The following is a 27,659-nucleotide window of genomic DNA, read 5'->3' as shown; positions in this document are numbered from 1 at the left end:
TTCCTGCTTCTCTGCCTGGAAATTCTGTCCTGGCTTCTCTCTCGGCCAGTCTAGTCTGGCAACTCCACCGAGCCCTGAGTCCAGCTCTACCAGGTCCCCCTGCCCTGTGCATGCTTGGCACACATGAACCTTCAGTTCTCACTGCATTTGTTGGCCTCCAGATGCCACATCTCCCTGCATGCTTTGTAGACTAATAACACATGAACGCCATCTCCCAGAGCCTTTCTAACTTCTGCCCAAGAAAGATAAATTTATTCCCTCCCCAGGTGAAGAGGTTCTCAGGACCTGCTGAACTAAGGCCCGCATGTCTGTTTAGGAAAGGATTAAAGGGCTGGGCCGTGTGCTTACCTGGACTCTGGGATGGAAGATGGCCCATGGGGTCCAGCAGCTGCTCTTCTCAGGTTGAGAGCTCCCTGGATGATCTGAGAAATCACTGGACCTGTTATCATTCTTTTAGTCTGCAAGATTTTGGTCACGTTGCCAGGAAGACCTTTGTTGCTGGGTGGAGTTGGTTGCTAGGCAGAGTGCTATGTGCTGGGCACCCAAACAGGAATAAAGCAGGTTCCCAGCCCTCAAGAAACTCTCATCTTTCCAGGAGGAGGCAGAAAAATTAATCAACAAATATTTGTCACCTGCCTGCTCTGTTCTTGGTGCTGGGAATACAGCAGGGGCCAGGTTGGCATGGCTTTTTTCTCTTGGAGTTTACAGTCTAGGTGAGGCATAGACGAATACACTAACAACTGTAATGGTAAGGTAAGTGCTACTGTGATGTGGAAGCATGGAGAAGGGATAGTTAGCTCGAGATTTCAGGAAAGGCTTCCAAAATGAAGCAACATCCAACCTGAGGACTAAAAGAAGAGTAGGAGTTTGTAAGTCAAGAGCAGTGGGGAGGAAACAGAATACAGTGTAATAAATGCCATCCTGGAGAGGGCTAGTCATAGTTTGTGGGCGCCCGCAACTTGAGTGGCTAGGAGAAGGGAGCCACATGTGTTAAGAATTTTACTTTTACCAGCAGAACGCTTTCATGTGAGGACCTGTTCCCCATTAAGGCAATTAATCCTCCTTTTCTGTTTTGAAAGGTGATATGCTTGATCTTTTGAAATGGAGAACCCACCCAGACAAGATCACTGGCTGTCTCTCTAAATTAAAAGAAATCGATGGCTCAGAGATAGTAAAGGTATATAGTATTTCATTACTATTTTCCTTGCAGAGATTCATAGAATAAAGAACATTTGGAGGAAAAAGACAGTATCTTATTTACTCGTTTACTACTTCTTTATCTAACAGTTTCTGCAGGATACACTGGATACCTTATTTGGAATTTTAGATGAAAATTCCCAAAAATATGGGTCTAAAGTGTTTGATTCTTTGGTAAGTTCAAATTCCCTTAATTATATTTTAACTGTTTTGTCTCTCAATCTTGACTTTCTTGAGGCTGGTTCAGAAACATGCACTTAATAATGTAAGAGTTCATTTTAAAAAGAAGCAAAAAAAAAAAAAGAAAAACCTTGATTTGCATTTGGTTTTATAAAGCTCAATTTTCTTTTTTTAGGTTCACATAATAAATTTGCTGCAAGATAGCAAATTTCATCATTTTAAACCTGTAATGGACACTTATATTGAGAGTCATTTTGCTGGGGCACTTGCATACAGGTAAGGCCCTGTATCTTGTAATTAGTTTAGAAGTGGTTCCTTTCAAGCTTTTCTCAGCAGAAGAGGCAATATAGGAAAATTTAAAAGGGAGTGTAGGAAGAAATGGAGCACTACTGAAGTGTCTCTTGAGATAGTCTCTTCCTGCTAACACACCCTTTTTCAATGGCTAGAACTTATTTTGATTAAAAAGGAAAAGAAAACCTCCTGAATTCTATTCCTGAGCCCTATAATATAAAGTCTTTCCTTCTTGTCTCTGTTTCACTGGATATTCTTTGGTCTAAAATGTCTGGCACTTTGGCTGTTAAGAGTCCCACTTCATCACTGTACTCCCTGATGATTATAAATGTTCATAAGAAAGAAATATGGATGGAAAACAACGTTTGCCTTCACACCTGCTGAAAGTCATTCATTCATTTATCTGTTAGGATTTACTGACTGCCAGCTGCTTGCCAGGCGCTGTACTTTATGCTGATGATGTGAAGACCTGGTCCCTGGCCTCAGGCAATTTAGTCATTGGGATCTACTCTTTGACAGGGGCTGCTATTTTAACTGCTCCTCCTTTTCTACCGGCTCAGGTGATGCTGAAAAGTTATGAATAATGTCATGCTTTAGCTAGTGCCTGCCTCTTCGCAAGGTAGTTGATAATTGCCAGAGGCCACAGCTTCTCTCTTTTAGTTTGACAAGTAACACCTTCCCAGTCTGGCTCTGCTTAGATAGCCCGGGAGTGTACCCCATTGTCTGTCTCCGAGTCCAATATGGTGCTTGCTGTTCTCCCATATTTCTACCTTATACCTTAAGCACCTATGGGCATGCACATGCCTGACTGTTCCCTGAGATGCATTTAAAAAGCATGAAATCAGGTTGATATCCTTCCCCCATCTATGTAATATATAAAGGTTAGTAGGTTATCAGATAAGCATTTGATCCTGTTTACTTGGATATTCCCAGCCATGACATGTTAAGATCAACATCTCCAACATTGAAATGAATGAAGGTAATTTTGTTAGACTAGACCATTCATCAGTGTGATTTTTTGCTGAGAGCGAAATGCAACCTCGCAAATAGTTTTGAAACATCGGCCCACTCAGCCTAACAATTTGGGCCCTAGTGTGAGGAGGTCACTGCTTCCAAGTTAAATTCTCTTTGGAAGCTAGAAAACAAGAGTATAATTTCTCACACTTCCGATTGGCCAGGAAAGCAGGATCTTAAAAAGACAAGTAAGGCTTGTGGAATCCTTTCAGGCTGGGGGTGATCAAAAACTCACTGGCATGTTATCTTAAAAAATAGCACTCCACCAACATCCACCTGCTGGCACATCCAAGTATTCTCCCCTGGCCCAGAGAAACATTGCTGGGTAAACTGTTCCCTAGAAACCAAGAACTGGCTGGGCGCAGTGGTTCTTGCCTGTAATCCCAGCACTTTGGGAGGCCAAGGTGGGCAGATCATTTGAGGTCAGGGGTTCAAGACCAGCCTGGCCAACATGGTGAAACCTGGCCTCTACTAAAAATACAAAAATGAGCTGGGCATGGTGGTGCATACTTGAATCCTAGCTGCTTGGAGGCTGAGGCAGAAGAATTGCTTGAACCCATGAGGGAGGCAGAGGTTGCAGTGGGCCAAGCCACTGCGTACCGGCCTGGGTGACAGAGCAAGACTCTGTCTCAAAAAAAGAAAAAAAAAGAAACCAAGAACTGACCAAAGTTCAAGGTGGTAAGACTATAATCTTGAGAGTTGTATGCTGTTGTTTGTACATTTTTTCAAAACGAGGAAAAAAAAAAATACCTGGGCCTTTCTAGAAATTCTCCTAAGGCACATATTGACATAAGCCATGTTCTTCTCATGGGTCAGAAAACTGCCTTGATAAATCCATGAGGTGTGCGTAGCAGTGGGGAAGCATTGTCTCCATCCCTCTTCCCCACCCCGTTTTGCCTGCAGCCTAATGATATTGCATCCAGCTGTTTACATGGTCACTGGAAAAGAAATCCCAGTGAGCAGTTTTACAGTATTGACCATGGCAGTCATACTGCCAGTCACTTGGGTGGCCAGAGTCCTTTTCTCCAATATTCGTGTTCACCCATTTGGAGGCATTACCAGAAACGCAGGACTATGGAATATGTCCAGATTGAGTGTTGTTTCTCTCTTAAGCTTTGAAAAGGGGTGGCAGTGTTGATCTGCAGATTTAGTAAAATTATTGTACAGCAGATTGACAGGAAAATGTGAGAACTGTTGGGAAAAGAAGCCTCCTCATGATACAGTTAAGCGTTGGATTTGTTGGCATTTAATTGAGAATTAGACCAATTCTACATTCTGCACATTTTCCCCTGTATTTTAGAGATCTCATCAAAGTGCTCAAATGGTATGTGGACCGGATCACAGAAGCCGAGCGGCAAGAGCATATCCAGGAGGTGCTGAAGGTGATAACATGCTGTTGATAACAGAGAGCAGAGTCTAACAAAGCTGTTGCATGCTGATGCTTAAACTAATTGGTTCCTCTACACAGACAGTAATGGGTGATGATATATTACTGACATTCCAATTCAAGGATCTTAATCAGTTTGTGGCTGCTTCAGAGCTGATGAAATTTGAAGGGGGCTTTGCCAGGCTAGTCTACTGGAAACTGTTCGGGGTTGAATCTTTGTTCCTCTGGGCTGTAGAGCACTTGAAGTCTAAGATGAGCAGGAGAGGGAGGGTTTATGAGAGAAGACTATATAGGGGCAGTTAAGCTTAGAAGTTCCTGGCTCTTGCTGGGCGCGGTGGCTCAAGCCTGTAATCCCAGCACTTTGGGAGGCCGAGATGGGCAGATCACGAGGTCAGGAGATCGAGACCATCCTGGCTAACACGGTGAAACCCCGTCTCTACTAAAAAATACAAAAAACTAGCCGGGCGAGGTGGCGGGCGCCTGTAGTCCCAGCTGCTCGGGAGGCTGAGGCAGGAGAATGGCGTAAACCCGGGAGGCAGAGCTTGCAGTGAGCTGAGATCCGGTGGCTGCACTACAGGCTGGGTGACAGAGCCAGACTCCGTCTCAAAAAAAAAAAGAAGTTCCTGGCTCTTGCTTCCACCAACCTGACAGAGACCATCGGAGAACCATTTATGTTAAATTTTAAGAGCAAATAGGGTGGCTTAGCAGGGATTATAATGAGGAAACCTGAGGCTTTACTGGGTCTTATGGTCTCTGGGTGCTATATGCTCCCTTGTCTGTGGAGGTACTAATCCCTTACTTGCAAACATGTTGAAAAAGAGTGCAAATTCTTAAAGGAACTGTCCAGTAACAGCCCTGGTAGTCTTCTGATTCCTGTTGTTGAGGACCATCCTATCCGGTGTCAGTAGATTTAAGTAGACAATGTATACATTTTATAAAACAAGCATTTTGTGAATTATACATTTGTAATTTTGGGCTGATTGAAGGTAAAATGCTAAGTGGCAAGAATACTACTTGTCAAAACAAAATTATTTTTTCAAAAACAGTTATCTTTTTGTTGACTAAATTTAAAAAACATCTGAGGGTCAAAAACACTTAGTGTTCATCATACTCCAGAATGATAAAGTGTTTGTTGTTTTTTATTTTTTTAGACGGAGTTTCGCTCTTGTTGCCCAGGCTGGAGTGCAATGGTGCATTCTCAGCTCACCGCAACCTCTGCCTCCCAAGTTCAAGCAATTCTCCTGCCTCAGCCTCCCAAGTAGCTGGGATTACAGGCATGCACCACCATGCCTGGCCAGTTTTGTATTTTTGGTAGAGACGGAGTTTCTCCGTGTTGGTCAGGCTGGTCTCGAACTCCTGACCTCAGGTGATCCGCCCGCCTCGGCATCCCAAAGTGCTGGGATTACAGGCATGAGCCACCACGCCCAGCTAAAGTGTTTTTAAATTTTCTATACGTTTCTCTCACTAAGCGTCAGAGAAAAGTGGCTGTTCCTCATAAAAGTAAATACTATTCAAAAAAGCCTCACAAGGCCTTGGTGTTTACATGAATAATTTGAAAGTTTAATGCCATACCATAGTTTTTATGCCATGTCATTGTTAAATAAATACTCTTTGTCTCCATTGAAGCTAACTTTTAAAAATTGTATTTTTAAGGCACAAGAATACATTTTTAAGTATATAGTTCAATCTCGAAGGCTGTTTTCCCTTGCCACTGGTGGGCAAAATGAAGAGGAATTCCGCTGCTGCATTCAGGAGCTTCTCATGTCAGTCCGTTTCTTTCTTTCACAAGAGAGCAAAGGGTCTGGAGCATTATCTCAGTCACAGGTAATTTCTTTTCATCTATGCTGAGTAGAAGAAAGCGATAAGTGCAGTTTATTTATTTTTACACAGCAGTGTAATCAAATGTTTTCTCCATCGAAGTCAATAGCTCCAGTTTATATTTGTAGCTTAACCAACTTTATGAGTAGACTTTTAAAATTCCCCCACCTTCTGTGTACCAACTGAGCAGAAGTGGACTGCCTTTCCCTTCTCTCTCTGCATGGAGAGGCTATTGGTTTGCATCAGCTTCATTTCCAGTTACCAGAACACATACTGATGATTGGACATGCTGTCACCACCAGCCCTGGGGAAGGAATTTCGCTAGAGCCAATCTCTTGCAGTTCTTTTCCCCAAGCCTCTCACTGCATTTTAATCTGTCAACTTGAGAATCATTATATTGGATTCAGCTAAGCTGCATGTTGTTTTGTTTTATTGAACTTGACCCTAATCATCCTGGGAGTGATCTTATAAGACCAGTGCAGAGCTGCTGCTGCCAAACTCTATTACCGGAAATGGCCCCACATGTTTTTTTTAAGAATGGGATCCATCTACTTCCCAAATAGCATGGCCTTGAATATGTTCCATGAGGTAATTCTGAATATTTTCCCTATACTTTCTCGATTCTTCTTGTATACTTTTAATTCTGATGACTTGGTTAAAAACCTGTCAGAAGGAGAAGCAGCCTCTTACCATGCCCTAGAGGTTAGAGAAACTTACAATCATTGAGAACTGGGACATAAAAAGGGAGATTGGGAGGCAAAATTAGATCCTTAACAGTGTTGTTATGATTTGGTACTATGTGATGTTCAGAAAGCAAAACACCAGTAATGCACCAGCCCTCTGATAATGTGCTGTATTTTTTCTGAATGTTTAGAGGTCTATTCTTGTTCCTCTCTTCTTTATAGAGGTGGACTCTTCTTCCATCTGGGCAAGGATACAACTCAGGCTCTTTTAAGTGTCATTTTGGCCTTTGCAGTCAAGAGCACAATCACTGCACTATGGGAACTTGCCAGAGACCTCAGTGTCAAGTTGCCCACTACTAGCTAAACCCTGATGACAGCACTTGATATTTAAGCAGGATAATCCAACAGGCTAACCGTGCATTCCTTTAGATCAGAGTTCTTAGAAGTTTACTATCTCTACAAAAGTAATTCAGAATTTGAGTTTTCACCCTGAGATTTTTTTTTTTTTTACCCTTTATCAGTTACAGAGATGAAACTTGCCTCATTCACACCTGAAAAATATTTTCTTACTCTTAAGAGTAACCGTAAGGCATGGTTTCTTCTTAGGGATTCAGGAGACTTTTTTTTTTTTTTTACCTTTGTTGTACCACTGGATCCTGGAGGTCCCCCTAAGGTGGCTTGGGCCACGGGGGTACAGCAGAGTGGAGCAGCTCGCTTTCACCTCTTCAACACGCTGACTCCCACTGCTCTTGATTCTCTGAGCTCTATCCCACAGCAAATTTTAGAAACAACTTTAGCACCTTCAAAGAATCATATTTGATATTTTTTGCTCTCAGCTTTTAATCAAGAGATAATATGTAAATGTGCCCGTAAAGTTTCTGAACATCTTTGTAAACTCTGCTGAAGTCATTCTCTGTTATTTTGTGCAAGTATCACTTAACCTGTATATTTTGATGTGGTAATTTATGTTTAGTTTGATGCTCAGAAAAAATCCATATAAAATGATAAAATGGTTAGTTTTCTTTATTAAGCAATGAGAACTTTGCCTCTTTGTATTTGGGGAAGACAAGAAATGCCACACACCTCTGCCCATACCAGGTTCCCTTTTGATCCCATGTACTCTCTGCAGAGGCAGTGCCACTAATTCAGTGGATCCGATGTGTTAGTTTTCTGTATAACAAATGACCATAAGCTTAATGGCTTTTTAAACAGCACTCATTTATTAGCCCACGGTTCTATCGGTCAGAATTCCAGGCAGGCTTGGTTGGGTCCTTTCCTTAGGATCTCCTAAAGCCAAAATCAAAGTGTTGGCTTTCATGTGTTATCTAGAGGCCTGGAAATGAATTTACTTTCATGATCTTTTATGCTGTTGGCAGAAAATGTTTGTTTTCAGAAGACTAACGTCCCCGTTTCCTTGATGGCAGTTAGCCAGTGGGGGAAGGTGCTGTCAGCTGCCAGAGGCCACTTGCAGTCCTTGGCACATGGCTGCTCCATCCTCAAATCCGGCAACAGTATGTCAGATTCTCCTCATGCTTTGAATCTCTCTGACTGCTTCTCCTGCTACCAGCCAGAGAAAACTGTTTTAGGGACTCATGTCATTGGGTGAGACCCACCTGGACAAATCTCCATATTTGAAGGTCAACTGATGAGTAATCTTGATTACATCTGCAAAATCTCTTTTGCCATGTGACATTATGTAATCACAGAAACACCACCAGGGGACAGGGTCATGGGAGTCATCTTAGAATCCTGCCTGCCACATTTACAGTCAAATAAAATTCGGCTCTGAATTGGTCCAAGGTTTACTATTAGGCTGCCTTAGAGGCAGAAACCTGGTTTCCTTGCTCCATTTTGCATTTTTTCCATGTAGGCTACAACTCAGGGCAAACCCTGTCTTCTAGAGGCCATCCCCACAGTCCTTTGGGTTGGATTGATGGGAAGCTACCCCACAGATGTATCCATCCTGGTCCTACTGGGTAGGTTCATTTAGCCCTCCTGTCCCAAATGCAACTTGCTAATGACACTGTTCTTGTTAGCCCTGTCCTGGAAGGACTAAGGACTAACCCAGCTAGTGCAACAGTGATTCTTAGCTTTCCATTTCATGGACATACACCCCCTACCACAAGATCCCTAAAATAAGAAGAATGTCAGAAGGAATATGAGCCCAAACTCTGCTAGACGATTCCCAATAGTTATCTTTCCCTGTGTGTCCTGGCTACCAGGAAGGTCAAAATTGAATTGTACTTTTATTTTTACTTGCAGTAAAAACAATCAGCTTGCCCTGGCACGGCACAAGATCCTTGTTCCTTTATCCTTTTTAATCATCCTATTATATGTGTATCTTACACTGTAGGCACATTCAGATACCTTTTTGAAGTCGAGATGTATAAATAAATAAATAATGGATAAATTAAGGGATACCTGAGGAAAATCAACTTAGTTGACTTTCAGTCATCAGAAAGCTGGGCTCATTTTATTTAACTTCATCGGTATGACTCAGCTCTCTGCAGGGTGACATGAAGGTTATATAAATACAGGCTCTAACAGAGAATACCAAGTTACTAACTTTAAATATATTCAAGTAAATCTATAATTTTTAAGAGCCAAGGACCATCACTGTTGACTTATAGCACCTGAAGTATTTTGAGGGCTCTGGCATCAAAAACAGATCTTGGCTCTTCTAGATATTTTTGCTGCTGCTGTATAAATAAATAAATACTAAAATTCTTAAATTTGAGTTTGAGTCTGTGTTTGAATCATCAGCACATGTAGACGCGACCTACTTTCTGATGGAGCCAGATCTTATTGGTACGCCAACTAGCACTTGAATCTTAGCATATTAGAAACACGTGCCTTCCCTGATGAGGTACAGTTGAAGCTAGTCAACTCTTCTTCCATTGCCCTCCTTTTGTGGAATTTTAAAAGGCTGACTTTGTTTGTTTTGATGTATAATCCTAGCCGAATTTTTTAAGTATGCCCTTTGAGATTTGATGTGAGCATCTTTTTTCCCCATAAGAAATGATTATTGGGTTTTTTATTTACATAAAAATATTGTTCTTAGTCTGTACACACAGTTCTTGGTTTAAAATAGATCTTGAAGATCTTGTAATGATCTTTTTGTTTTACAAGAGATGAAACTAAAGCCTAAATGATGAAACTAAAGGGTGCTCAAATAACTTTCCAAAGTCACAGAGTTGATTGGAAGCAAAGCTAATACTATATATAACTTAGGTCTTCTGATGCCCTGGCCTGTGTTTTTTCTTAAATCAGAAATGGAGTGCTTTGGAGGAATTAACGTGTTTGGTTTCTTAAACATGAATGAGATTTAAGTGAACGTTTCAGAAAGCTTCTTCCAAAAGGAATGAATATAAGTGACTACAATCCAGGTCTTGGTTGAGCGTTCTTTCTATTCAATCATGATGCACTTCACTTATTCTGTGAGGCTTTTGTCAATCTCTTTGCTAATGTCAGTGATTTTCCAAAATTTCCCAGTTTTTATTATGCTGCTCCTTTGTACATTTCAAAAACTGTCCTATTCTGCTGCACTTTTTAAAAATTTACCTTTTAGCTTTAGGTAACAGAAACATTTCATACTTGTATTCCTACCATTCAAAAATACTTGCCACGGTCCTTAAACTCACTGACGCTTTGCAGCATATTTCTCATGGCATATCTGGGAGTTCATTTAAATTTCTTCTTCTTTTTAAGGCTGTGTTTCTGAGCTCTTTCCCCGCCGTGTACTCAGAACTGTTGAAGCTCTTTGATGTCCGGGAAGTGGCTAACTTGGTCCAGGACACTCTGGGCAGTCTGCCGACCATCCTGCACGTGGATGATTCCCTGCAGGCCATCAAACTGCAGTGCATTGGCAAAACCGTGGAAAGCCAGCTTTATACCAACCCAGGTAGGGTGCTGAGTCTCTCGGAGGAAATTTTGCCTCTAAAAAGCCATTTTGTGCATTGTAGCCATTGGTCAGCAGATACAATTAAAAACAAAAAACTTAAAGGCACTTTCTCAAAACCATTGTTTATTTGGGTGGTAAATGTATTTAGTAGTCAAATACAAAAGTATGGCAATTAAAACTTTATTTCTGGAAATAAAACTAATGATTAAATTATTGTTTTTTATGTTTGATGGGATTTAACACTTTCCTTCAGAGAGGCGTACAGGTACCTGATAGGATCCTTATTTGTCTCTTTTGTTTTTAAAAGGTTTTCATCAGTTTGCATTCTGAAGCTATATGAAACTTTGCATTATTGTTTTTTACTTTACCCCGAGAGCAAGTGGTCAGTTACTTAAATTGATTTTGTTGTAATAACTGTTAGTACGTTCCATGGCCTCTCGTTTTCTTCTTTTTTTTTTTTTCCCCGAAGAAATACCAGAGTGACTGCAAATCTCATTTTAAAGTTTATTTTAAGAAATTTAAATCAGCCTCCCAAGTAAAAAACTTATTAAAATAAATTCCATTAAGAATTATTTTCCCTGACAGGCATGGTGGCTCACACCTGTAATCCCAGCACTTTGGAAGGCCAAGGCGGGCAGATCACTTGAGGTCAGGAGTTCAAGACCAGCCTGGCCAACATGGTGAAACCCCATCTCTACCAAAAATACAAAAAAATTACCCAAGTGTGTTGGGAGGTGCCTGTAATCCCAGCTACTCGTGAGGCTGAGGCAGAAGAATTGCTTGAACCTGGGAGGCAGAGGTTGCAGTGAGCCGAGGTGGCGCCAGTGTACTCCACCCTGGGCAACAGAGCAAGACTCTGTCTCAAAAAAGAAAAAAAAGAATGATTTTCCCATATGAATGTGTATGTATGTATAATTTTTTGAAATAGTTTTATATATAGTAAACAATTTTTTACATATTTTCTTGTAAAATATTTTGTATATACATTTAAGAATAGAGCATAATAATGGCAAATCATTAACAAATCTTAACATTACCATTTATTTGCTTTAGATTTTTTTTTTTTTTTTTTGAGACAGAGTCTCGTTCTGTTGCCCAGGCTGGAGGGCAGTGGTGCGATCTCAGCTCACTGCAACCTCTGCCTCCCAGGTTGAAGTGTTTGTCCTCCTGAGTAGCTGGGATTACAGGCGTGCACCACCACACCCGGCTAATTTTTGTATTTTTAGTAGAGATGGAGTTTCACCATGTTGGTCAGGCTGGTCTCGAACTCCTGACTTTGTAATCTGCCCACCTTGGCCTCCCAAAGTGCTGGAATTACAGGCGTGAGCCACCGCACCTGGCCTTGCTTTAGATTTTTTATCAAGAATTCATCACAGATATACTCAAGGTCCTCCTGTCTAGGCTCCCACTTCCTTCATAGAAATTTCCACTATCAGAGATTATGGTTCCTATTTTCTATTCCTTTATTACATAGCTTTAAAAATATATTATATGATTTTTTCTTCTTTACAAATTTTTAAATCATTTCATCTTTAAATGATAACACTACATTGTATGTCACTCTTTGGAGTGCTTTTTTTGATTAACATTATACTTATTGTTTGTTTGTTTTTCTGAGACAGAGTCTTGCTCAACCACCCAGGCTGGAGTGCAGTGACAGAATCTCGGCTCACTGCAACCACCATCTCCCAGGTTCAGATGACTCTGCCGTCTCAGCCTCCTGAGTAGCTGGGATTACAGGCACCCACCATCATGCCTGGCTAATTTTGTATTTTAGTAGAGATGGGGTTTCACCATGTTGGCCAGGCTGCTCTTGAACTCCTGACCTCAGCTGATCCACCCACCTCAGCCTCCCAAAGTGCTAGGATTACAGGCGTGAGCCACCGCACCCAGCCTAATATTATACTTTTATATTTTTCCATGCCACTAGATATAGCTCTACTTTGTTGTTTTTTACTGTTGTACAATATTCAACTGTATGAACATACCACAGTTAATTTATTTTTTCTCCTTTTGAAGGACTTTTGAGATGTTTCTAATTATTTTTTCTGAAATAGCACTTCAAACAATGTAAAAGAAAGTTCAACCTTCCGATTTCTCCCAATGAAAACATTTCCTGGAGAAAAGATACTTTTTGTAGTGGTTTTCTGACTCTGCTGCTCAGAGCCCTAAGGGTTTTTTTTTTTTTTTTTTTTTTTTTTTTTTTTTTTTTTTTTTTTTTGCCCTAAGGGTTCTGTACAGTGACTCGGGAATCTCTCCGGGGTTGGGAACAGGGACTGTACAGGGGATGTAGGTCCCGGTGGAGCACCCTACTGTAACTCAAGCACCAACCCTGCTTTCACCACACTAAGAAAAGTTCACTCCTGTCTCAGAGGAATTGCTAATTTCTGCCATATTTCTCCCACAATGACCAGATAATTCTTTGTTAAGTTAACGTCTTACACTAAGAAAGCAAGACAGTCATCAAAATTGTTTTCAAATGTAAGGAAAATATTATGAGGGGTTTGTGTTCATTGCCTCTGAGCAATGTAATCTGTCTTTGGACCCAGTTCCTTATTGGTTCCTGATGCTCTGTAGGCAATAGAGAAATCAGGACTGGAAAGATACACAGAGAAGAAGCTGCTGCGATGCAGGATAAAGAATGTTGGGTCCCGTGGGAATTGATGAGAACATGTACTATGGTAAGGGATGGAAGGACTCACGAGACCCAAGAAATGTTGACCCTGCAGGGTCTGTGTCAGTGCCCTGGAAGAGAGGCTCAGGGCCAGTGTGGGGAAGCTGGTAATTGTGGATATGGTGGCATGGAAGAGGAAGAGAAGAAGAGGAAACCCTGTCTGCTCATGTGTGGGAAGCTCGCCGTGGAGGATGATTATGGAGAAGCAAAAGTGGCTCACGATCAACAGAATCCTTATCTCACGCAGATGTTGAACAGAGAAAAGGCTTCTGTCCCTGCTGCAACAGGATGTGGCTTGGCTTGGTGTTTCCTGACTCATTGAAGAGACTGTGATGTATAGATGGGCCAGGCAGAACACATCAAGAAGGAGCCCATCTTTATGGGGAAAACTACGAAGTGTCCCTGAGAGCCTTCCAGGGCTCAGAGTATCTTCTGTTTAAATCACATGGGACTACACAATACTGCTAGGGAAACGTGGAAAGTGTTTCTAGTGACTTTGGCATTCTAAATCAGAAACTGTGGACTTGGGGGACTGATGGGCATATTTATGTTGTCTAGTTGAAAGAGGAGATGTGGGAAGGAAAAGAAGATGTGAAATGCAAACAGCAGGCTCCACAGACAGTGTCAGAGAACAGGACGTGATATCTTGGGTTGTGGTTAACTGGAGAGTGTGATCCTGACAAGGGCCTTGGTATATCTCACAAAAATAGGCTGATTCTGTCTGACTGGAGGGGAAAGAAGAGGGACAATATAAAACTGTGTAACTAAAGAACTATAATAAAAGAGTGCCCAGTGGTCCAGTCAAAATAAAAGGTAGAAGGGTTAAGCCTCACACTTCTGACTTTCCATTTAAAAAATTAACACACACATACACAATTTTTACAACACCTAAGGGTTCTTTGGGGGGATGGGGAACTTGGGATTGAATGCCCTAGGTTTTATCATGTTTCCCCAGAGATAACTGTATCCAAATAACAAGGAATGGGTTAAAAAAAATTATTTTATTATAAACACAAAACAATAGCATCACCAAAATGTGGAAATAGGACTCATTTTAGATATAGTTATGGTGTAGTCATTTCTCATTGCTGCTGTGACAATAATCACAAACTTAGTGGCTTAAAACAACACAAACTTGGCGAGACACAATGGGTCACGCCTATAATCCGAGCACTCTGGGAGGCCGAGGCAGGAGGATTACCTGAGGTTGGGAGTTCGTGACCAGCCTGACCAACGTGGAGAAACCCCATCTCTACTAAAAATACAAAATTAGCCAGGCCTGGTGGCAAGTGCCTGTAATCCCAGCTACTCGGGAGGCTGAGGCAGGAGAATCGCTTGAACCCAGGAGGCAGAGGTTGCAGTGAGCTGAGATAGTGCCATTGCACTCTAGCCTGGGCAACAAGAGCAAAATTCCATCTCTAAAATAAATAAATAAATAAATAACACAAACTTTTTATCCTACTGGTCCATAGGGTAGAAGTCCAAGATTATTCTCAATGGGCCGAAATTAAGATATTACCAGCATCTCTACAAAAAATAAACAAAAAATAGTTAGGTGTGGTGGTGCATACCTGTGGTGCCAGCTACTCAGCAGGCTGAGATGGGAGGATCATTTGAGTCCAGGGGGTTGAGAATATAGTGAGCCATGATCACACCACTGCGCTTCCCGCTTGGCTGGCAGATAGAGACCCTGTCTCAAAAAAAGGGGGAAGCAAAGAGTACAGTTGGCTCACATTTTAAGAAAATGAATTTCAAAACCTTTTCAGACCTTAGATGTTACAAGCCCATCGAGACAACTAGAAAGTTCTAGAAGTTGACATTTTATTAGAATCCTGTATTAGTCAGATTTCTCCAGAGAAACAGAACCAATAGGGTATGTGTGTATATACGTGGAGGAAGGAAGGAAGGGAGGGAAGGAAGGAAAGAAAGGGAAGGGAGGAGGATGGAAGGAAGGAAAGGAGTCATAAGGAAATGGTTTACGTGATTATAGAGGCTGAGAAATCTGCAGTCAGTAAGCTGGAGACCCATAAAAGCTGATGATATAGTTTCAGTCTGAGACCAAAGGCCTGAGAAGCAGGAGAGACAATGGTACAAGTTACAGTTCAAGTCCAAGTCCGAATGCAAGAGAAGACCATTGTCCTAGCTTGAAGATCATCAGGAAGAGAGAGCATATTCTCCATTACTCAGTCTTTTCTTCAATTCAGGCCTTCAACAGAGTGGACAAGGCTCACCACATGGGGAGGACAGTTTGCTAAACTCTGTCCAGCAATTCCAGCATTATTCTCCTGCAGGAACTTCCTCACAGACACACCCAGAAAAATGTTTAACCAACTATCTGGGCACCCCATGGCCCAGACAAGTTGATACGTTAAAATTAACCATCACAAATCCCAAGGAGAAAAAAGCAGAGGAGGCGTGCAAAGTAACACACATGGCTGCAGAATAGTCATGGTTGAGCTTAGAGTAGAAATTAACACATAGAGAAGACAGAAAGAAGGACATATGTGAATGTCAGCACCACAGAAAGGAATGGAATGTTGGCCTGGGAAGATCCGAGACAGGTTGTGTTAAGGGTCTCTGGGCAGCCACACAGCTGGACAGAGCGGGCAGGAGGACTGAATCACCCCCTTAGTCACACCCCCAGGGTCAGATTCTAGAACATCTGACCAAACCTGAAGGACACAGATAACATTTGGAATCTAAATAGATTGGTATCTGATGTCTAAATAATCTGGGGTCCAGGTGGACTTATTTAAAGCATTAAAAATCAGCAACTCATTTTTCCCTTTCTCCCCCAAATTTTATTCTTCCTATTTGCTGAAGGCCATGAATAGAAGAGTCTAAATAGTTTTGAAGAAGACAGCTTTGGCAATGACAAAAGGGTAGATTTGATGTGGAGGGATTGTTGGAGAAGAAGGGTGCATGGAGGGTAGCAGAGAGACATAGTTTAGGGCATGGTAGTGAGAGGTCAGGAACAGGGTCTCCCAGACTTTGCAAGGTCAAATTCTGCTAGAGCTGTGGGTTTTACATTCACTTTGCATTTGTCACCACTGCTTAGTACTTGATTTGTTTAGCAGATGTCTGCAGGTAATGCTGAGCCATTTTCTTGCTAAAAAATAACTATATATGTTTCTATTTTGGAAGAATTGAACAGTTTATCAGGCAAAAACCCAGCACAGATAATAGAAGTGAGTATAAAGACCTAAAGGCACTCATCATGTACCGTTGGTGAGAAGATTGCTGGTATAACTTGCTTTTGCCTACAAACTAAAAAATAAGTGTTTTAGGGTAGGTATTTTTTAAAGTAATCAAGTATTTTTTTGTTTTGTTTTTGTTTTTTTTCTTTTTGGCGGAAACTCCCCAGTCCCCATTAAGAATCTTGTGGATTTTATACAAAATTGCAATAAAAAATTAAGGGAAAGAAAGAGAAAGGTAAACTATTACTCTGTTTTTAAAATATACCTAAGAATTAATGCCCTCCCCAACACTTGAGGCCATAATATAAAGAAAGGATGTTTGATGGGTTTTTCTGTTAATTTGACAACTTCAGGAATAAAATCTTACTACAGTTGATGGGTGCCTAGTAGCTTTTATTTCTTAGAACTGTAAAGTGCAGTTTAGTGTTGGGTTTTATTGCATTGCAAGTGATTAAATTTCTTTTATTCTTAAAAATGACATTTGTTTAGAACTTTTCTGCTAGCCAGGGCTTGCAAAATACAGAGTCCTTATAAAGAATAAAGTTGTGCAAATAAGGGCTTCTTTCTTCTCTAGAAGCAGAGTAATAATGCAGGACCACTGGAAAAAAATGTACAGACCTTAGTTTTTTTCATATGAAATTTGTGATGATGATCCAATATAAAAGTATATTTTCAAAAACTACGTGGGACCTCAAGAAAGCCTTTGGCTAAAAATCATTAATGTTCTGTTCTTTCAGTCTCTACCCCTTTATCTCACCCCACTTCTTCCCCCTTACCTGTATTCTCCTCTGGCTCCCTCTCCCAGGCTTTTCCAAAGGGAAAAGACTCAGGGGCGAATGCCTTTCCGGGTGTTCTTCACCATCAGGGAGCTCTGAAAGCACTTGCTGAAAGTGTAACAGTTTCCACTGGGTTTCAAGCTCTTTTCTTGGATTTTATGAAAGATTTGCCCACATAATGATTTTGGGTTTTCTGTTTTTGTTGTTGTTGTTGTTAAAGTTTAAACAGCTATAACCATGTTTAAGTGGATGTTCTTAATGCAGAACCTAGAAAGATGTATCTTTGAAAGATAGTTTCTACGTCTGTCTCTAGACAGGGCAAAGATAAAATTAAGAGTTTTAGGTAACACCTCACCCTGCACATAGAACTTAAGATGAAAAATATGCCTCACTGAAATCATAGTTGCCCCTAGGTTTTCACTGTGGGTTTTGAAAACAAATGTAAACTCATATATTTTGGGAGTCACAAGACTCCCTTTCAACTTAGTTCTCTTACTATGTTTCTGAACTTTTCAATGCTGATTGACAGTATAGCAAGCACATTACTGGGGAAAGGGTGACACCTGTATTATTTCATTTCTTACACGTCACTCATCCACATTTGCACAGATTTGCAGAGGGATGGGGAGCGTGTGTGTCACAGGCAGCTGCCGTGGCTTGCAAGGTAGTGGGAATCGCTGTCTCCCCGTGCTCAGAGCAAGCACCAGCAGATGGAGTCATTGTAAACTAGACTGATAATGGGCCTCCTGCACTCTTCCTGTTTAAGCTCTGTTTAAACCTGAAGACAGAAATGCCAGGCTCTATTTCAGTAGCCTGTAATATCCAGTAGAACTCATGATGGAGTTCATTCATTCAACAAATATTTATTATGGGCAGACTCCACAGTATTATCTTAGAAATATATTATGATGGAAATACTATAACAAATTGAACCGATAGAGTCCCTGCCCGATGTCTGTTTACAGTAAAGCACAAAAGTAGATGTCGAACAAGTAATTATAATATGATAAAGTACAGCAGCATTTGTGATGGGGCAAGTTTCCAGGATGCCATGCAGCAGGGAAATCTGAGCAAATCTTGGGTCTCATTCCACCTGCTTAGCCTCAGTTAGTGCCATCCATGTGCTGACCCAACTCTCACATTTGTATTTCTAGGCCAGATTTCTCCTCAGGGCTCCAAACTTGAGTATCCAGCTGTGCTCTTAACATCTCTTGTGGATATTTCACAGGCTCCTTAAACTCAGCATGTCTGAAATGGAAATCTCAACTTTTTTCTCTCTGAGCTTACTCTTCCTCGGCTCGGTAGGTGGCAGCACCATCCACCTAGAAGCCTCAGAATCATTCCTTCTCCCTTTTGCCCTTTGTCTCTGTCCATGGCCAAGACACCTCACATGAGTCTGTAGCTTCTCCACACCCCCACTGCCTCCTCTCCTGTCCAGCCACACTTGTTCTGAGCTGCCTCTGTCCTTTCTCTCCTTGTTTCCTGTATTTCCTTTCGCCTACCCATCTATTAGCCAAAGTTACCTTTAGAATCATACCAGATGATGTCACTTCCAGCTCCTACTCACATCCCAGTTCTGTTTTATTGGGGGGCACGCTCCAGAATTGATCTTCCATGCCCCATGATGTGGCCCCGTTCACCTGTCTCATCCCATCTCCTTGCTACTTTTCTCTGGAATCCACTTTCTTCAGCTCCTGCCTAACAGAGTTAATTCCCACTTATCCTTCATGGTTTAGTCTCTTATTTTCTCAAGAAATCTTGCTGCCCCACCCACTCAATTATCACTTTTATAGTACACTGTGTTTTGCTTCTTGAATCACCTAGCACAGTTGTAATGAAATAGAGAATTGGGTATTTCATTGATTGATGTCTGTTTCCCTCCTCCACCCCAGAAGGGAAAACCCCAGAGGCCAGGGACTTTATTTGCCTTGATCACAATGATATCTCCAGCTTCTCTAATAGTGCCTGGTGCAAAATAGGTGCTTAATAGATGTTTCATAAACACTAGGTACTGACTGAGTCGTGGGTTAGGGATCAGGATACAGTAGCAAAAGCTACTAAATAGCCGGGCACGGTAGCTCACGCCTGTAATCCCAGCACTTTGGGAGGCCGAGGCAGGTGAATCACCTGAGGTCAGGAGTTTGAGACCAACCTGGCCAACATGGTGAAACCCTGTCTCTACTAATGTAGCAGGACAAGCTGCAGACAAAACCCTTCAGACACCAAGTTAAAGAAGGAAGGGCTTTATTCGGCCGGGAGCATCAGCAGGACTCGCATCTCAAACACCAAGCTCCCAGAGTGAGCAATTCCTGTCTCTCTTAAGGGCTTACAACTCTAAGGGGGTCCGCATGAGAGGGTCGTGATCGATTGAGCAAGCAGGTGGTACGTGACTGGGGTCTGCATGCACCGGTAATTAGAACGGAACAGAACAGGACAGGGATTTTCACCGTGCTTTACCATACAGTGTCTGTTAATCTATAGATAACATAACTGATTAGGTCAGGAGTCGATCTTTAACTACCAGGCCCAGGGTATGGCGCAGGCTGTCTGCCTGTGGATTTCATTTCTGCCTTTTAGTTTTTATTCTTTCTTTGGAGGCAGAAATTGGGCATAAGACAGTATGAGGGGTGGTCTCCTCCCTTACCAAAAATACAAAAATTAGCCAGGCATGGTGGACCGCAGCTGTAGCCCCAGCCAGTCCAGAGGCTGAGGCAGGAGAATCACTTGAACCTGAGAGGCGGAGGTTGCAGTGAGCGGAGATCATGCCATTGCAGTCCAGCCTGGGCGACAGAGCAAGACTCCATCTAAAACAAAACAAACAAACAAACAAACAAAACACTACTGAATAAATGATGTATATTTTAAAAAATCTTATTGGAAAAGCAACTTTTGAGCTAAGGATGAGCATGAATATGACAATAAAACAGTGTGTGGCAGGGCGGCTATGTAAGGAGTCCCAGGCCAGGAGGTGGCACAACTACCAAAAGTAAGATGTACACAGTACATGTGTCTTGCTTTAGGAAAGATGCCTGAGGTGGAGGCATTTAGGGTGCAATTAAAGCCAGTGGGTGGGATCTGGGAGCTTAATACAGGGATCATCCGTAGCCTTCCACTGTTGCTTTCCTCTGTGATCCTGACATTGTCTTCATGAGAACGTAGCCCACTGAATCTGCAGTCCTTTCCTCTCTGAGTTCTTCTTGTCTGTATTCCAGTGTCTGAAAGGCTTGTTTGCAGGTTTTGTGACTGGCTGTGACTTTGGCAGTTCAATTCCTGGTGGCTTTGATCACAGAGGCCCATCCCAGCTCTGATGTCAGGCTTTCTGTAGTCAGCAGTTCTGCTACATGCAAAGCTGTGCTGCTGCGTGTCCTTCTGCCTCCCTTGTTTACAATCTCCCCCTACTGAGGCCGCCCCACAGCAGTGCCCATGTCCAGGCCATGCTAGAACCCAGTTTGTGGAATGTGATGGCCAACCATCGTGTGTTGTCGTGGGACTCAAAGACCTCGCTCTCTTGGTGACCAATGCTGACTTCAAGGATCCATCTAAAGCTTATTGATAGAGACCAAAGTATGACTCCTCAAAATTAACCTAAAGGAGGAAATCTACCCCCATTTCTTAGCTTCCCTTGCTCCTTCCTAGTCCCGTGTCCATTGGGGATTACTGATGGGAGCTGGCTGTATATCCACTCAAGTGTATAGCAAAAAAGTAAATGAGAGTCACTCCTTATACACTCAAGGAGACATAAAACACCGTGAGCTTTAATCTGAGATGTGGAATATGAGTGTATCAGCCCTTTCAAGGAGAGAATCTGCACGGCAGATTCTATTGTTAAATGCATGGAAAGTTAGTGAATGTTCAACTTGGGTTTGCTTTATGAGGGGTCTTATTTAATGGGCCTGGTTGTTTTCTTTTAAAGGTAAGAATTAGCATATCAACCAGTCAGCTTGTTTGGCATTTACCCACCCATTCTATCAATTGCACTGCCTGCCATTGCCCAGGTAATGGAGAAAAAGCGAATCTGCAAGCTAGGTTGTTATGTATTTCTTTTTATACATGCCACACACGAATTATTTGTCTACCTTCCTTTTTTGCAGTCAACATTTTCTTAACAGTTGGCTGCAAATTGAATTTCTAGAAATCAAATCCCCCTAGCTGAAGGAACATATCAGATAAGCTTTATCTTCCTTTCTAATTAAACATTACTGGGCAGTGACTCCTGGCACTTAAATTCTCAGGGTTTTTTGTTTTTTTGTTTTTTGTTTTTTGTTTTCCTGGTTCTTTTTGTCAAGTAATTGATATTTGTAAATAAGTATTTAAGTTCCTTGGTGAGGCTTACTGTTTAAAGAAGGTCTTGCAATGAATTATTTTACAAGTTTGGATTTGCATATTCTGTATATATTTGTTTTCTTCATGTATAGAATGCCTGTGCCTTATGTTGTCTGTTTTGATGCTAAACCTGAGGCCAGACCTCAGGTAACCCAGTGGCAGGCACCAAAGAAATAGGAGACTCTGGTTGAGTGTGGTGGCTCACGCCTGTGATCCTAGCACTTTGGGAGGCTGAGACGGGTGAATTGCCTGAGCTCGGGAGTTCAAGACCGGCCTGGGGAACATGGTGAAACCCTGTCTCTACTAAAAATACAAAAAATTAGCCGGGCATGGCGGTGTGTGCCTGTAATCCCAGCTACTCAGGAGGCGGAGACAGGAGAATCACTGAAACCCAGGAGGCAGAAGTTGCAGTGAGCCGAGATTGTGCCATTGCACTCCAGCCTGGGCGACAGAGCGAGACTCTGTCTCAAAAAAAAAAAAAAAAAAAAAAAAGGAGAAAGAGAGGCACTTTCCCAGTTATGGATGCTTTATTTGCACTCCTTATGATTTTTAGTAGCATACAGAATCACTTTTATCTATAGATAGAGGAAAAAAATTGAAAGAGGAAGAAAGGAGAATAACACTTACATAGCACTCATTGCATTCCAAGCACTGCTAGCTACTATGATCCGTAAAACAATCCCAGGAGGAGTTACCATTGCTGTCCTCGTTTTACAGATGAAAAGACTGAGGCTAGTCTTTCACAGAACTGGAATTCTAATCTAAGCAGTCTGATTCTTGGGTCCTCAAGTAGAAAGAAGGCAACAAATAGGGATCTTGAACAGGGTCAGTGGTGCAAGTCAAGTAGAATTTTTAATTTTGATCAAATGTAACTTATCACTTATCTTTGATAGTTTGAGGTTTTTGTACCTGTTTAAGAAATCTATGTCTAACTCGGGGTCACTAGGATTTTCTCCTATGTTTTCTTTCAGAACTTTTTTTTTTTTTTTTTTTTTTTGAAACGGAGTCTCACTCTGTCTCCCAGGCTACAGTGCATTGGTGCAATCTTGGCTCACTGCAACCTCTACCTCCTGAGTTCAAGCGATTCTCCTGCCTCAGCCTCCCTAGTAGCTGGGACTACAGGTGCGTGCCGCCCCGCCCAGCTAATTTTTTGTATTTTTAGTAGAGACGGGGTATCATCATGTTAGCCAGGATGGTCTCAATCTCCTGACCTCGTGATCTACCCACCTCAGCCTCCCAAAGTGCTGGGATTATAGGCGTGAGCCACCGTGTCCGGCTCTTTCAGAACTTTTATACTTTTAACCTTTGCATTTAGGTCTATAATCTATCCCAAGTTAAATTTTGTATTTGGGGTAAGGTAAGGATAGAGGGTTTTTTTCAATTTTTTTAACATATGTGTATCCAATTGTTTTAGCACCATTTGTTGAAAAAACTTGTTTCTCCATTGAATTACCTCAGCATCTGTTAAAGAAAAAAAAATTTAATGACATTTGCTGAGGATGGTAAGTGTTATGCACGTCCCTGTGAAGAGACCACCAAACAGGCTTTGTGTGAGCAATAAAGCTTTTTAATCACCTGGGTGCAGGTGGACTGAGTCCGAAAAAGGAGTCAGCAAAGGGAGATGGGGTGGGGCAGTTTTATGGAATTTGGGTAGGTGATGGAAAATTAGTTACAGGGGGTTGTTCTCTTGCGAGCAGGGGCGGGGGTCACAGGGTGCTCGCTAGGAAGCTCCTGAGATTCATTGTCCAGGAGAAGGAATGTCACAAGGTCAATTGATCAGTTAGGGTGGGGCAGGAACAAATCATAAAGGTGGAATGTCATCAGTTAAGGCAGGAACTGACTATTTTCTCTTCTTTTGTGGTTCTTCAGTTGCTTCAGGCCATCTGTATGCATATGTGCAGGTCACAGGGGGTATGATGGCTTAGCTTGAGCTCAGAGGACAGTAAGGCAGGCTTTTTTCAAGGTGAGGGTCATAGTGATAGCTGTGGGGATGGCTACAAAGGGATTTTGCAACAGGGAGAGAGATTGGGCTAAATTTCTAATATAGCGTGGGTAAGTGGGACTTTATAGCCAAGGAACAGAGTTGGGGTGTATACACAGGAAATTATTAAGAGGAAGTATTAAAGATAAGGTGGGAGATGGGGGCAGGGAGTGTGCAGATTCTGGTTAAACTGACCTAACAGGATTCTTGCTGAGGACAGGGCAAGGTGATCAGATATCACCTGAGGATGGTGGAGGATGAGGAACCCAATCACATATCAAGGGTGTTATCAACTTTATATTAATATATTGTTGGAATTGATTTGCTAAAGTTTTGAAAAGGGTTTTTGTATCCGTAGTTACAGATGCTGGGTGGCAGTTGACTTGCAGACAAGACAAGGCTGAAATGTGGGCATGGTGTGTGTGGAGTTAGGGTAGAGCCAAGGAGCAAACTAATTTATTCCACAGAACCTCAGAAGACTCAGGTAGGCTTCAGAAAGGATCAGGAATTGAAAATATCGGGTAGCTCTGAAGATGAAATTGATTAATTTTCATATGCATTGCACCCTTCATCTTCAGAGAAACTGATCAGCCCAAGAGAAACTATCTCAGATACTGAACTCTGGGGACCCCTGCCCCAGCAGAACACCTATCTTCCCCATCCAACAGTGATGCCTCATTAGTTCACAAGCTTTCCTAGGCATACAGAGATTTTGTGATTTCCAGTTAGCATTTTAGTACCTTACTTGTAAAGATGAATGGACAAAGAAGGATCATCAGATATTGGAGAAAAGCCCCTAATGTGAAAAGCAGAAGCCAAAATAAATAAAGAAAAAAGTAATCCCAGCGCTTTGGGAGGCCGAAGCGGGTGGAGCATCTGAGGTCAGGAGTTCAGGACAAGCCTGGCCAACATGGTGAAACCCTGTCTCTACTAAAAATACAAAAACTAGCTGGGCGTGATGGCACGTGCATGTAGTCCCAGCTACTGGGGAGGTTGAGGCAGGAGAAACACTTGAACCCAGGAGGCAGAGGTTGCAGTGAACCGAGATTGCGCCACAGCACTCCAGCCTGGGCAACACAGTGAGACTCCGTCTCAAAAAAAAAAAAAAAGGAAAAAGAAAAAAAAGAGTAACTAGGAAGAAAAAGATAGTTTAGGGAGCAAAACTGTTACCAGAAGAAGGGTCTTGAGTGTGAGATGTCCAGGTTCTTGGCATTCTAAACAAAGAATTGGGCAAAACACGCAAAGTAACAAAGGAGTGAAACACAGGAACCAAGCAGCAAAAACGGGAATTTATTAAAGCGAGAAATACTCCACAGAATGAGAGTCAGCCCGAGCAAGCAGCTCTAGGGCCCAGTTAGAAAGTTTTCTGGGTTTGAAGTACTTCTTTTGAGGTCCCTTATCTGGATGAAGGATTTGGTCTATGGCTAATTAAAGGCTGAGGTGAATTGGCGCCCTATGCAGATGAAGGGATGGTGTCTTCTTGGCCTGTGGTCAATCCAGGGCACTTTCCCTTTCCATCTGAGAGGTGGTGAAGGGGAGAGTTGCAGGGAGAGGAAACTTTGATACTTGTTACCCAGACGTGGGGAGTGGGGGGTTTTTCCTTTTGGTTCAGCTTTTGGAAGTTTGCATTAATAGGCCTTAAGGTCCCTGCCCCCAAACTCAGGTGTTTTCTCTTTTTATCCAGCTTTGGGAAGTCAGCATAAATTGGCCTTAGATTCCCTGCCCCAGACCTTAGTGTTTTTCCTCAGTTCAGCTTTAGGAAGTCAGAACAAATTGGCCTTAGATTCCCTGCTTCCAGACCCTGTTTTCCTGCCTCAAAACAAATTTTGAAAAATCTCGGATTTCCTCAGGGAGAGACGAGAATGCATCTATGAAACAAGAATGGGAAGCTCTGAAAAGAGAACATTCAGAGAAATAAACAGGAAATGGCTGCATAATGAAAATACAAGACCTGGTGCTCAAAAGTTAAGAATTTCAAGGTGGCAGTAGCATCGCTTACACCAGGCATGGGGTCCTTTTGAGCACAGGGACCTGTGTGACTTCTCAGGTTACACAGCCACGACACTGGTTCTGGGAGGGAGAAAGCTCTTAGAAATAAAATAGCTGATAGCATAAATAATAAAACGGAATACATGATTTGGAAGATAAGGTATGGAAATTACCAGGAAGTTGAACAAAAAGAGGGGGAACATCCTAGAAAAGCAGAAGATAGCTCAAGAGATTCAGTGTAAATGTAGCTGAATTTACAGGCAAAGGATAGAAGAAAATAATCCTAGAAATAATTCAAGGCAAATTCCCAGAACTGAAGAACACAAATTTATAGATTGAAAGGGTCAAGGCAAGTTACATAATCATGAAATTTTGAATTACCAGGGATAATTTCCCAAAAGCTTTCAAAGAGAGAAAAACAAAACCAGGCAAAAATCCAGTCATGTACAAAGGTTTAGAAATCAGAGCAGCAGCAAAACCATAATGTTAACTTAGCCAGAAATTGTGATATAACCATTTTGAGAGGCTTGGGGGAGAAAAGGCAGTGTATTAGTCCACTTTCGCTCTGCTGATAAAGACATAATCAAGACTGGGTAATTTATGAAGAAAAACTGGTTTAATGTACTCACAGTTCCACGTGGCTGAGAAGGCCTCACAATCATGGAGGAAAGGGAAAGGCACATCTTACATGGTGGCAGGTAAGCGAGAATGAAGCCAAGTGAAAAGGGAAACCTTTTAAAAAACCATCAGATCTCGTGAGACATATTCACTACCACAAGGACAGTATAGGGGAAACCACCCCCATGATTCAATTCTCTCCCACCAGGTCCCTCCCACAGGGAATTATGGGAGCTACAGTTCAAGATGAAATTTAGGTGGGGACACAGCCAAACCATATCGGGGGTTAAAAAAACGAAACAAAACTAAGTCCTCATCTACCATAGTGGGAAGTCAGTAGGTGGTCTATCTTAACGAAAATTCAGGAAACAGCAAGAGAAGCATGTGATTTAGAAATGTAAAGGTAAAACAAACAATTCTAAAAAGATAATCTATTTCACCTGAAAGTGTCAAAGGCCTCCTGAGTGTAGGAATTGTGCATTAGGGAAAGGAACTGATGTTTTTCAATATAAACCTTGCAGAACTAACACCTTTGTAACTACATGTGTTAATAATTTAACAACTAAAATTGAATTAAAAGTAGATAAGGATTTGCCCTAGGTATTGCGTGGGACTCCAACAGATGTGACACTAATGACTCTTCTCTCTTCAGATTCCCGATACATTCTTCTGCCTGTCGTGTTACATCACCTCCACATTCACTTGCAAGAACAGAAGGACCTGATCATGTGTGCACGTATCCTTAGCAACGTATTTTGTCTCATCAAGAAAAATAGCTCGGTAAGTAAATACAGGTCATAGTATAGAGCTCCCATCAAATGACTTCTGGAAATAACTTGTAATAGTCTACAGAAACCGCACTAAAGAGGAAGCCTCTTAGACTCACTTTTATTTCCAGCTGGGCTGGACTTTTTGCTCCTCTTTGGAAGGAATTTTTTTAACCTTGTGGGATTCTGTAACCCCAAATAACCTGGGTTCCCCAAACTTGTATTTCAAGGAAGAACTGCATACTGAGTGAGAAAAATTAGAAAGCTCAAAGCCTCCCACACGTGTCTTTAATCTTGATATGATGACTGCTCTGTGGCAAGAATAAATTACTTCTTGCAACGTGAAGTCGTTTTTGATCCATTCTGTGAAAGGCCACTTCATGATACTCAGAACTTGGCTATGGTCCTCGGGCTGAGTCCTCTGGAAATTGCAGAAGCAAAGGACAGCTCCAGGAGATTAGGGGTATCTTACAATATAACCATTACTTGGCCCCAACAGTGATCTCCAAATTGTTATGGATTTGGGGATTCCTATCAATGTGCTTGACTCTTGATGCAATGCAATTGCGTTAGAGAATGCACTGCAAAATGAGAAGAATCACATGCTTGCCTATAAATGGGACAACTCAGAGTATTTGTGTTCATGGCTCAGGGGTCTGGTGTGAAATCCACATATGGAGAATATCCTGTTCCACTTCTGCCAATATGCAACTGTTAAGTAACCATTTTGCTCATCGGTAACAGGTTTTATGGAGCAGAGTTTGGCAATGTGTGCCAAGAATCCTGTTTCTCTGCTTCCCTATTACCTTTAGGTTGCAGTTTCCCCAATTTGTCAGTTACGATCAGCTTCCGAAGATCAGTGA

General features: G+C 41.9%; 1 protein-coding gene across 3 annotated transcripts in view; it reads left to right on the top strand.

Moving 5' to 3' along the window:
* DOCK4 (dedicator of cytokinesis 4) overlaps nucleotides 1-27,659 on the top strand; it is a 475,181-nt gene that overhangs the window by 325,869 nt on the left and 121,653 nt on the right. For all 3 annotated transcript variants that reach the window (XM_025379882.1, XM_025379884.1, XM_025379883.1), the window contains exons 18-24: nucleotides 1,080-1,177; nucleotides 1,288-1,371; nucleotides 1,553-1,653; nucleotides 3,983-4,064; nucleotides 5,723-5,893; nucleotides 10,279-10,471; nucleotides 26,682-26,809. In XM_025379882.1, the coding sequence (XP_025235667.1) occupies nucleotides 1,080-1,177; nucleotides 1,288-1,371; nucleotides 1,553-1,653; nucleotides 3,983-4,064; nucleotides 5,723-5,893; nucleotides 10,279-10,471; nucleotides 26,682-26,809 (857 nt within the window). The remainder of the gene's footprint in view (nucleotides 1-1,079; nucleotides 1,178-1,287; nucleotides 1,372-1,552; nucleotides 1,654-3,982; nucleotides 4,065-5,722; nucleotides 5,894-10,278; nucleotides 10,472-26,681; nucleotides 26,810-27,659) is intronic.

The sequence above is a fragment of the Theropithecus gelada genome, chromosome 3, assembly GCF_003255815.1.
Source record: "Theropithecus gelada isolate Dixy chromosome 3, Tgel_1.0, whole genome shotgun sequence".
NCBI classification, from domain to species: domain Eukaryota; kingdom Metazoa; phylum Chordata; class Mammalia; order Primates; family Cercopithecidae; genus Theropithecus; species Theropithecus gelada.
This window is presented reverse-complemented; position numbering and strand designations above follow the sequence as displayed.